Genomic DNA, 11,991 nt, shown 5'->3' with positions numbered 1-11,991 from the left:
CCTAAAAATATTTATACTTACCTTGTAATTGGTTTCTTTAGATGATTTAAATACCTTTTTTTCCTGGAATTTATGGCTTTATTTAGACTAAGATCGCCTTGCAGCGAGACAAGGGACTAAATTTTCTAACCTTTTGAACATAGACTTCCAAACAGTATTCTGTAAATGGTAGGCATTCAATAGACTTTTTAGCAAATCTGAAAACCAAAATGACTCTTACAAAGATTCAAAGTATATAAAAAACAGTGCTCATTTAAAAAGACATACGCTAAAAGAACATGAAAATACAGCATTTATTACCAACAAAGTAGCATTTCCCACAAAGTTTTTTTCCAGTTACACCTGCAGATACATAGTAGCAGGACAAAATTACACCTTTTTTTTTTTTTTTTGGCCATGCTGCACAGCTTGCAGGATCTTAGTTCCCCGACCAGGGACTGAACCTGGGCCCTTGGCAGTGAAAGCACAAAGTCCTAACCACTGGACCACCAGGAATTCCCCCAAATTACATTTTTTTAGACACTAAAGATTCATACTCCAAAGAAAATGAACACACGTCCAAAAGACAATTAGAAAGCAGCAAGAAATCTTTCCTTTTAATGCAAAAACCTTAGGCAAATCAATTAAGATTTTGTCATTACAAATAATTGCTTGTCACCTTTTAGGGTTTTAAATATTTTATTCATCAAATAAGACTATTATATGAAGTTTTTACAATTTTTAATTAAAATCAACTTTTTCAGAAAATATGTGAAGTTTCAAGTGGCTGAGTTATTGTGCAGAACTTACTATTTTATTAATGTTAAAATACATAATTTATTCTTCGAAGCTCAACTTTCAGTGTAAAACCAAGTATTTGTCCACTAGAGATACAAATGCTTATAAACAAGGTTTGGAATAATTACTGGCATATGTAAACTGAAAAAAATCTTCAAACTTTTCTCACATTGATGATCATTTTGTAGAAATAAGATGACTGGCACTTAGACAATAAATGAACTACACCAAGCACATATTAGTAAAGGTACTTTGATGGAAAACAAAGTATTAACAACAAAACATTTGGTAACAACATTCATTTACTAACATGTTACCAACATTTTCAATGTTTACATGAGTTGTTTGCACTAGTAAAAATGTTATTTTAAAATATTTTCATAGTACATGCATTAGACTTAATTTAAGAGGGGAAGGTTCTTTTAAAATTTTTATAAAGAAAAAAATAGCTTTTTAAAGAGAAAATGTCCAAATAAGAGGATGAAGACTTTCATTACTTTTTGACTTAACAAGAATATAAATTTCAGTAGCTATTTAAGAACATATAAAACCCAAACTGAATGCAATTTTTCAATTTAGTCAAGCTACCAAGTCAAAAAAATAATTGTCATTACCTCTACAGATCCAATCCACCGTTTAAAGATATGTCCTTGCTCCAGTTCTTTATTTTACAAGATTTTAAAGAATAGAATGTTTTGGCACTGTTAATTAGTATAACTCAGAGATAAACAAATGATTTTCTAATCTGATTCTTCCATGCTCCAAGAACAGTTTAAATTAGATTTTCTAAGATACTGGGGTAGGATCAACACTGTAAATTAAAAGGACCTACATAAGCTTAAGGTCTAAAAATATTATGGTTTTAAACAAATCAATGCTTTTGCTCACTCTACGTAACACTGAGAAATTTTAAATATAAACTGTAGAAACCAGTATAAGAAATGTTAAGAAAAATTTTACTAAAAATAATTATAAAAATGCTGTAGAAATTTAAGATGTAAAAATTGACTTTAAATTAAAAAAAGAAAAAAATGATTAACCCTAAAAAGACCCACCCACATTTTACAGGGTTATTCTTTAAAAATTCTTGCCACTTTATTCTCTGTCAATCTTTTGGTTGGATTTTGCATCATCTAGTGGCCATCTTGTGGCATTTCAAAGAAGTCCTGCTCCCAGTACTTTTCCCTCCTTTGAGATACCAATACAATTACAGTATCAAGTTTCATAAAACTGTTTTTTTTAAAGGTCCCTAAAATCCCATTTCCTAGTGGAGATAAGGTAATCTTTTTAATAGGAAGAAATGAATAGATTTGTCATAAATTATTACTATACATTAGACATTTCCATACCAAATTTTAAAAATTATAACACTGGGAGAAACTAGGACTTAAGCTGTAGAGTCATCTTTAGACTCTAAAAGTAGTTAAAATTACTCTGCAAGTAAAGCTCAGGGTTCCCCCATATCAACTAAACTTCTTGTAACTGATAATCCCTTCCACTGTAGTTCTGATTTGAGTAGCAAATACTGTAAAAGTGGGGACCCAGTCACTTATTGTCAGAGTGCTAAGGACACAATATTTAAATTTTACTACCAGATGATGTTCCACAGAAAGAAGTTATTATGGTCTCTCTTCATCAACCCATTTGTATCTAATAGCAGGTTTCAAAAGTAACTGATCCTTTAGTCTTAATGAATCTGACTTTTATTCAGTTGAGCCACACTTACATATAGGATTTAACAGAAAAGTCCCAAAGTTCCTGCCCTTCACTTTCATTGAGAAGGCTGAGTGAATGTAATACGGCGCCGCCGCCTTTGGAAAGCCTTTAAATTCCATCTGTTTGGTTCCAGCATATGAGGACCATTGTAGACAAACAATACTGTCATCTTTTCAGAATAAGGAAGATTTTGAAGGAGCTGTGAAGTGTTAAAACAAACTGTCACAGAATGCTATATATTAAGCACAACTTTCTGAACTTGCATGTGTAGAGTCAAATATTTTATTTGTAAAATTAATGAAACTCTTAATGAAGTTCTCAACTCAACATACACCCTGCCAGATGGTGATTTTTATTTGAATTACCATATCTGAAACCTGGCCTAAGGATTCGTCAACATATCTTCGGAGCCCTCTATATTCACAGGCCAATGGGATCACACTGCTTCCTAGGCTGACCCTGGAAAAGTATATCCTCCAGAACTTTCCTAGGATAATTTCACTCTTTTATCCACAAAACACCTTTCAAGCAACTTCTATAGTCCAGGTACTGTAATAGATTGGTAGCCTGAAAAGTGTATTAACAGGGTGGTTTGATTTATAGGCCAACTAACAGATCTAGCTATTCCACACAGTATCTGTTGGAATAAGAAAAGATTATACTATTTGATAAAAACTGAATTTAAGATAGGATCTCCAATGAAATTTCTTTTAAAAAATCTGATTATATTAATAAAAACATCTTTGATTGCTATACAGCAGTTTCATAATTGACCCATAGCACAAGAGGTAACAAAAGAAAATTTCCCATTGTAATGGTTCTGTAAAGGTTAAGTCTGTTTTTTATGTGAACAGAAGATTTTGAGGATACTTAGGATTTCCTCTGAGCCAGGACAGAGCAAAACAGGCCTTTCTGAGGAAATGAGGAGGACCAGTGCTTTCTGGCATTTTTCAGTGCTAGGAGAGGAAATTCCCTAGAGGAAGAATAAATGCCAAAAAAGCAGAGGAACTCTCAGCTCTAGAACATAATGCTATGCCTACTACTTTCTTCCTCTAATGATAAGGTTTCTGATTAAGTACGTTATTGGAACTTGTCCCCCTTTACTATAATCTATTTTGGGACTGTTCCTGCTCTTATTTACACATACTGGGCCAAAATCTGCTACATGTTTTAGCCATAAGGGACTTCCAAGTAACGTGAGTATTTTTAGATTCCTTATTACCTACCTTTGGTGTAATAAAGAAATACTGAGATGTGTTTTCTTTACAAGCAGTATTTACAACCATTTCAAACACTCTTCGTTCATTAATTGGGTCCATTCCCTAAAGACAGACAATAATAATGATTAGATTTAAATCTATTACAAGATACAGTGAAACCCAATAAAAGAATAACCAATACCTGATTGATTTCATCAACTACTCGAAATGGACATCTATTGAGCTCCTGAAGTGCCATCAAGTATAACATAGTAGAAACACTTCTTTCACCTCCACTTTGATGATGAGGAGTTAATTCATGCAACTGAGTACTACTGCGAAATTTAACTCTAATTCGAATTCCATATTTATCATAGTCTTCCTACAAAACATTTAAAAAGTTGATGAAAGGTGAGTTTTCTCTGGCAATTTTATACTGTTTTTTGAAAATAAATTGAAGTTCTTTACTCTTATAGTTGACTTATTCATGATATCAGTTTTATCTAAATAGATCTTTGGAGACCTCTAGAGCTTGTAGAGAGCAAGTGGTTCTAATATTGTTTCAGTTTATTTATAACATAGTCAATAAAAAGTACGTGCTTTATAGAATGGTTCTGAAGATTAAAGAAGATAAACCTAGAAATGCTTGGCACAGTTTCTGGCACAAAGGAAATATATTATAAATTACAAGTTATTACAATACATTTCTTCCTTCTAGCAAGCCCAGAATATGTAGATGACAATTCTCTTGGCAGGTCTAATATTTTACTAAAACTTACAGTTACATGATGTTTGCAATCCTTATGTTTCATAATAAACAGATAAAGGAGTAATGCTTTATTAGGGAAAATTTTCAACATTTACAAAATTAGAACTCCCAAATAAGCTCAATCAACTGGTCTCAACTGTGATCCATACATGACCAATCTTGCTTCATCTATAGCTCCACCCACTCCTCTTTCCCAATTATTTTGAAGGACATCCTTGTTCATCTCTTCATATAGTTCTTAATGGAAATCTTATTTTACCCACAATTGCAATGCATGAAACGTATATAGTTCAAGAAATCAGTACCAAATTTTTAAAGTATTTTTGTTCTTATGAACTCAAATTCTTGATCAAAAGGAAACCACTGATACTATTCTATATTTCAGTTATGTTTGCCAATTTGTATATGACTCTTCAAACTTGAGGAGTAGTGATTTCAAAAAGCAATGCATTTGTTCATCACAACTGAATAACCATTACTTAGACTGGATATGGAAAGAGTCTGTAAGGTATTAGTGGCTAATCTCAGATGTCACCAAGAAGAACATCCTCAAAACAACAAGTGACCCTGATGGAATCCTATATACGGTCTCTTCTTTCGTTTGGACATTTCTTTTTTTATAAGAACAATTTTCAGATATAACTTTAGAGTAAATAAACAATTTAAATATACTTTTAGTGTATAATTAAAATTCTTGTCAGGAAACATATCAAATGCAATTTTACCTCATTTTCTGTATGGAGGTCAACTTCACCAGCACACTGCATAGAACTAAAAAAATAGCTAAATTTTTCATTAATTTTTTCTACCAGCTCTTTTAAAGGATTAAGCCACCTTTCTTTTACCTGTAAGTAAAAGCAATATAAAAATACAAAGTAAAAGAAGTGTTATTACATTGATACAAAACTTTTTATAAAAAATTATATCAATCTAGTCCTGAGAACATACATTTTCTTAGAAATGTTATCATTTCATTTTGCATTATTCTACATTCCCATATTATTAATGCACATGAGAAAAAGTTGAATAATTACCTGTGAAATGTTTTCCCTATATTTTTCCAGTTCAACTTTCTTTATCTTTAGTTCCTCAGTTAATTGCTCTATTTCTTCTTCTCTTTTCGTGTATTCCTCAACAACCTGGCAGAAAAAAAATCTTTAAGAATAATCTACCAAAGGATAAAGGTACAAAAAATTTTGCATCAATTAAAACATTAATTGAAAATGCTACTGTTTGTATGCAGTTAATTTATGTTCTTGCAACATACTAAAAATGTCATTTTTTTATTTAAAAAAAAAAAAAAGACATCTCAGTATTTCAGGTTAGCCCAAGTATTCTTTTTATAAAGAAAAGGAACAGAACACTGTGTTCCTTAGGAAGAATCTATTTAAAATTCTAATAGATTCAGAATCTGGCATTTAAAAGTACATTGTACTAGAGTTCTTGGTAATAATAAGCTAGACAGCAGGAACAGAGTGGGAGGCAAGTACTGGAGGGAACTGTGTGTGTGGGGGGTGGGGGCAGTTGTGCTGGTGGTGGCGACTGCCGGAGGCATTAGGGAAAGAAGCATACTGTAGGATTGAGTCCTGTGAAGCAAGATGCTCTTGATCTTTCCTCAGTTAATAAAGCATCAATTTCATCCAAGGTGTTCGGAAGATCTTGGAAAGCCTAAAGAATGAAAACACTGTCCATTATTATACGTGGTACAGTGAAAACAGTTCAATTCAAATAATTAAAATGAAAATATTCTGTTGAGTGTCTGCTATATGTTGAACAGCATGCTAGCACAACACAGTAAGGAATCAAAGGAATTACAAACATGGCTTTTTGCTTTCAAAAAGGGGTTTATACTTTAGAAGAAAACAAAATGTATATACTTAATAACATGAGCTAACACCTTAAGGCAATGTATTGATGTTGAGTATTAAAATAAGCAGTACACATCATACTGGTTATGGAATTTGGAGAAAGGAATTATCAGTTCATGCTACAGGAGCTACAAGAAACAGAATTCAGAGGCCTAGAATTCATCTCTGGGCCTTAAAGCAAACAGCTACGGAAAAGTAAGGCAGAGGAGAGATAGGAGCTTGGAGAAAAAGAAAGAGCGCTGCATACCATGGGGGGTGAGGAGTTGTGTCCATTTGGAATGGTGGGTACTTGCTGAATTGGTAGAATGGGTCCAGAATATGTGGGGCATTGAAAGAGAGCAAGAAGTTAGAACTTTATACTGTACTTGTGAAGAACTATAAAAGCATCCTAAGAATCCAATTACTTTGACAGTAGAATTTCACCATAGTACTATCTTCTGAGACTATACAATAGCGACAAATTAGAGCAGTGTGGGGGCAGGCAAGCAGTACAATGTTTTGTCGGCACAACTTGCAGAAGTTTATGTACTACAATGTACAAAATGAATCTTAAAACTCTGAAAAAGATCCTAACATGCTACATTAATTCTTAACCTGTCTTTTTTCCCTCTAACCATCTGGAAAGCAGTTCAGCTTCTATAAGCTTTCAGATATTTATAGTTTATTTTGTTGAACCTAACTTGTCCTTTGAGCTTTGAACTCATGTGCCACACACTTATTTCATATCTTCATTTGATTCTAATAGACAAATTTAAGATGGTGAAACAAATCTGCAACTTACCCACCTTCCCCACCAATTTGAGCAGACCTATTTGTCCTTCGATCTTTCCCATCTCAGTAATTCGCAAAATTTAGGGATTCTCTCTCTACCCTTCAATTCAAAACCATTAGTAAGTCATGCTGGTTCTGTCATTAAAAGATACCTCAAGTCTGTAAACTGCTCTGTCTTTTGTGCTTCCACTCTAATCCACACCACAAGAGTCTCTTGCCTGGTCCAAAGCAATAATCCCCTAAATGGTCATCTTCCATTCTTGTATCCCTACTTTATTCTCCAGATTGCAGCTGGAGTGCTCTACAAACGGCTGTCCTACCTCTATCGATCTTCTGTTTAAAGCTCTCCAGTGGACTTCATCTCAAAGTAAAGCCCAAATTCCTTCTATGGTCTATAAGGCCCTACAGGATCTGACTTCTGCCCTCCTTGGATAATAAATTTTAGCCTAAGATTCTTTCTATTCTGAAACAAGCCAAACATACTTCTGCCTCAAGAGCTTTGAATGAGCTGTCTTCTCTACCTGGAATGCTTTTCCTTCAAACCTTCACTTGACTGATTTCTTCTGTTCATCCAGGACTCATCTAAAATAGTATCTTCTCAAAGGGGCCTTCTCTGACACTGGCCTCTTACCGTGTATTCTTCTTCTTCTTAGCACCTCCTGCTATTCCCAACATAATCTATTTGCTTTTTGATTTGTTCTCCCCACCCTCCAGACTAGAATATAAATTTCAAGACAGAACAAAGTATGTGTTTTGTTCAATGTGTGATAGAAGGTAATCAAGGCATTACCCCTACCTATCAGATAAAGCTTCAGGTCAAGGGGCTACCTACTCAGTGTAGAACTGGCAGGAAAGGGCAGTATCTTCTCATTTTACTAACTAAATGATATGTCAGTATATAAAGTACACATAATGAGAAGAAGGAAAGGCTCTTTTCTTTACCAACAGATGTTAGTCATAAAGAATCCACTCCCAAAGAACCCTAAATAAACACCCTGATTTCCAGGAAAAGATTTTCATTTTGTCTTTGTTGTTCTATAACCTCTATGTACTGTTTCTTATATATCAATTACTAGTACTACATTTCCAGGAAAAATTATGTCCCATCTCCCAAACCTCTCCTAAAAAGGTGCTTGGAGAAAAAAGCTTTTTATTGGATGAATGTTTTGGTAGAAATAGTTTTGCAAAATGATACGCATATCTGAATAACTTTAGTACTAAGCAATAAGACTAAATGGTGTCCATTTGAATATCATGAAGAAAAAATTTGTTGAGCAAAATTACATGCATACTCAGTTAAAAAATGGCGGCGGGGGGAACTCTCACTTTTTATGGCAGATCATGTTTTACATGGCCCTGTACAATGCCTAACACACTTTAAGCTTAAAAATACTGTGTTAAATATGTTAACTTATAGCATTATATATTTTTATACTTACTGTCTGATATTCTTGAGGAACAGTCTGCTCTGCACCCAGGTTACATACTTGCCTAGCTCTCTTCATAAGTTCCTTGCATTTCTGCAATAATCTCTGTCTATTTTCATCCAACTCAATGAAATGTTGCTATTTTAAGAAAAAGAAGTATTTTGAAAATTTGTAAGTTACTGTTAAATCAGAGGGTTCTTTTATGAATAAATATCACCACACTGTATCACATGTATTACTGAATTTTGATAATAGTAAGCAAATCATCCAAAAACCGTATCTCAAATTATGACTGATTTTATTGCTAAAATTTGAACTTAAACTTCAAAATATATTAGGACATTAATAATATGGCATTCTTGAATCCCTAACAGCTTTGAAATTTAAACAATTGCCTTTTTATGAATGTTTAACCTATGTATAATTATACTCTAGTAAAACAATACATACAATACATAGGCTTCCTATCAGAAAACTCAGCAGAACCTTTCAATGTTTTCCAAGTGCCTTTCATGTAGATCATTTATTCATGGACCCATTCATTCCTTCACCAAATAATTACTGAGAACCTATTAAATATCAGTATTTTATCATGTATTAAGCATAGAAAGTTGAATAATAAGATGCACAGTCATTTTCATAAAGACACAGCACAGCAACATCATCCTTTGTATTTTTGGAGATTAAATAAAAAAGGAACTAAACTTGTGTAATCTTATTCACATCCATCACACAGTGTGTGTCTGGTCCTTCCTCCCTCCATTCCTTGTCAAATTTGGAGTTCAGACATCAGTGATCTTCACAACGTTTAATATACAAGCTTGCAAATTCTACTTCAATCAATCAAATAGTAAACAATGGTAGTGGAAATATACTGTTTACTTGATAAAGGTCCCCCCACCCCACACCGCGAAATACATATATATCATCTAAATCGAAAAAAAAGTCTTTCCTAAAGTTCAGTTTTTGTGGGAGAGTAGCAAGCAGGCAGGTAAAGAACATTAGATGAAAACACAGTTTCTAAATTTGATAGTAGGATAAAAAAATTTAACAACTTCCAATTTTTATAACATGAATCTTGATGTAAATCCATACATGTTTCATGCTAGGGAGCGCATTAAGCACCTTGATGTATTATTAAACTTACTATCACAATAGCCCTGCAAGTTAGGTATTGTAATATCTGTGGCTGAAAACAACAGGCTTGGAGTGGTCAGGAAACCTGTTCAAAGTTAAAAACTAAGTAACATGTTCATCCATCTGTCTACCTCCATATCTGGATTTATGTGTAGTCAGTTTATTAACTTGTAAAAATAATCCAGATGATAGTGACATACCTCTGGAAATGTTTAATGGGTTTGGATCCCTTTCCCACTATTCGCCCTCCAATAATTTGAGGAAGTTATTAAACTCAATGGTGTTTTGTTACCCCTAAGTTCCTTCATGAACACAACTCTACTGAAATTCTGTGTCAATCTTTTTTGTGTGTGCATTTGTTTTTCATGATCAGGGTAAAAGACAAATCCCAAAGTGGGGTGAGGGGAAGAAAAGAAGGAAGGAAATAATCTCCCTTTGTTTCAAATGAAGACCAGCAAGAGAATAGCTAAGAGCAAGCGTGGGTAAGTGACAGAAAACATGAGAAGGAAAAAGAGCAAATGAAAGACAAAATGAACTACTATAGACTTACTCTTCTCTGTATCTCTCACTCGTCATTCTTGACTATTTAAAATGCATAGTTGGTGACTATGATCAGTTAGTAACAAGCACTTACCAAAACACAGTACAAGGAAGAAAAGAGCCCTACAAAAGGGTTGGTAAGACAATTATAACTAAAAAGTGTTTAATAACTTTCAGATTAACATATAAAAAAAAGAGAAACAATGATATAAAATATTGCCAAGGAAATAGAAAATAAAGGCAAGAAGATCAGTAATGGAAAAACCTGTCAGGGAGTTTGTGTATATGTCCAGGTAAGAAAATCTAGTGTGACAAGTAGCTAATGAGATGATTTCCCTGGAGAGTATAATTAAGAACCTTTCTACTCTCCAGAGTAATCAGCTCAACTCAAAAATATTACTGCTTCTGCTGCTACTAACAATATGGACAGGAGATTCCCCTGTCAGGTTAGGGAAGGCAGCAGGTGTAGAAGTCTTTATTCTGATTATATATGTATGCTAAACATCCTGCCATTTTTATTTGAAAGATTACTTATGCACAAGTATCTTATATCCTTGTGGCCTGAGTATCTTTGACATACTCAGTTCAGTTCTACTATAAACAATATTGAAATTCTCCCTCATTTCCCTCTCCCAAAGCATCTAACCTGAGGTAGTATCCTTTTATTTCCTAATAGTACCTACAGGACAGTCAGCAAATATATTGTTTTACTTACTTGTCTCCCTTCTTCTGTGTTTAAGTGTGGTGCCTTTAGCTACCGTGTCAGCCTTCTGACCACATAACACATGCTTGCTGTCTCCTTAGCCTGCCCAGCAGTTCTAGTTCTCCTCAGTAAGCAACTTTGTTCTGCAAGGCAGTTTCACGTGAGTTGCTAGTTCACAGGACCTGCATCACCCCAGCACCACCTGACCTTTCTGCAATCTAAAAGTCACCTTCCAGTTTCAGCTGCTCTGAAGTTGGTCTGCTGAGCTTTCTACACCAAATGGGGCCTCTTTTCTTAAAAGATGAGAACCTCCTGGTGACTTAGTTTTTGGGTTCTTTGAGCCTTCCCTCTGTTTCTTACCACATACTTTCTAATACCATACCAGTCTTGCTGCTGCTGCTGATTATCTCACCTACCGATATTCTGGGGTTCATGGCTGTCGTAAAACACAGAACTTGACTGATGTTTGTCCCTGGTTCTTGGGAGGAAGACTAAAATCCTAGGAAGTTTCTGAGTGACAGAGTGTCTGAGTTTATGCTAAGGAGTGACTCAGGATGGGGGAAGTCAATGCCAGAAAGACAAATCATGTGACTAAAGGGTTGGGGCTTTGAGTCTTATTATTATCCCCATCCAGTCTCTTAAACTGCAGAGAGAAGGGCTAGAGACCGAGTTTAACCATATGGCCAATGATCCAATCAGTCATGCCTAGGTAATGCAACCCGGTAAAAATTCTAAACACTGATGTGCTAGGACAGCAACAAATTATTTCACCAGAAAAGGGCATAGAAACTGTGTGCAGGACCCTCCCCGCCCTATAAGCCTTTTGACCAGTAGGGATTTGTATTGTTTATATAATAAAACTGCAATTGTTGAGAACAGCCTTTTCTTCAGTTCTGTGAGCCATTCCAGTAAATTAATGAACTTGGGGGAGCCATGAGAACCCTTGAATCAGTCACCAGTTGGTCAGAAGTGCAGGTGGCATCTGAAGGGCAGTTTTATTAAGGACTAAGCCCTTAACCTAGCCTCATGCTAATCCTGGGCGATGAATGTGAGAATATTCTGCAGTGCACCTACAGGGACAACT

At 34.6% G+C, this 11,991-nt stretch overlaps 1 protein-coding gene across 4 annotated transcripts in view; it reads right to left on the bottom strand.

Annotated features, from left to right (window-relative positions):
* Positions 275–11,991, bottom strand: part of SMC5 (structural maintenance of chromosomes 5) — a 104,448-nt gene continuing 92,731 nt past the window's right edge. For 3 of the 4 annotated variants that reach the window (XM_005683721.3, XM_013965974.2, XM_018052058.1), the window contains 8 exons: positions 8,540–8,665; positions 6,577–6,621; positions 6,034–6,129; positions 5,496–5,600; positions 5,187–5,306; positions 3,895–4,074; positions 3,720–3,815; positions 275–2,692 (listed from right to left, as the gene is read on the bottom strand). In XM_005683721.3, the coding sequence (XP_005683778.1) occupies positions 2,549–2,692; positions 3,720–3,815; positions 3,895–4,074; positions 5,187–5,306; positions 5,496–5,600; positions 6,034–6,129; positions 6,577–6,621; positions 8,540–8,665 (912 nt within the window). In that variant the 3' untranslated portion in view covers positions 275–2,548. The remainder of the gene's footprint in view (positions 2,693–3,719; positions 3,816–3,894; positions 4,075–5,186; positions 5,307–5,495; positions 5,601–6,033; positions 6,130–6,576; positions 6,622–8,539; positions 8,666–11,991) is intronic. The other variant, XM_005683722.3, reaches the window with a different exon arrangement.

This window comes from Capra hircus, chromosome 8, assembly GCF_001704415.2.
Source record: "Capra hircus breed San Clemente chromosome 8, ASM170441v1, whole genome shotgun sequence".
Classification (NCBI taxonomy): Eukaryota; Metazoa; Chordata; class Mammalia; order Artiodactyla; family Bovidae; genus Capra; species Capra hircus.
The sequence above is the reverse complement of the archived record's forward strand: the minus strand, read 5'-3'. Positions and strand labels throughout refer to the sequence as shown.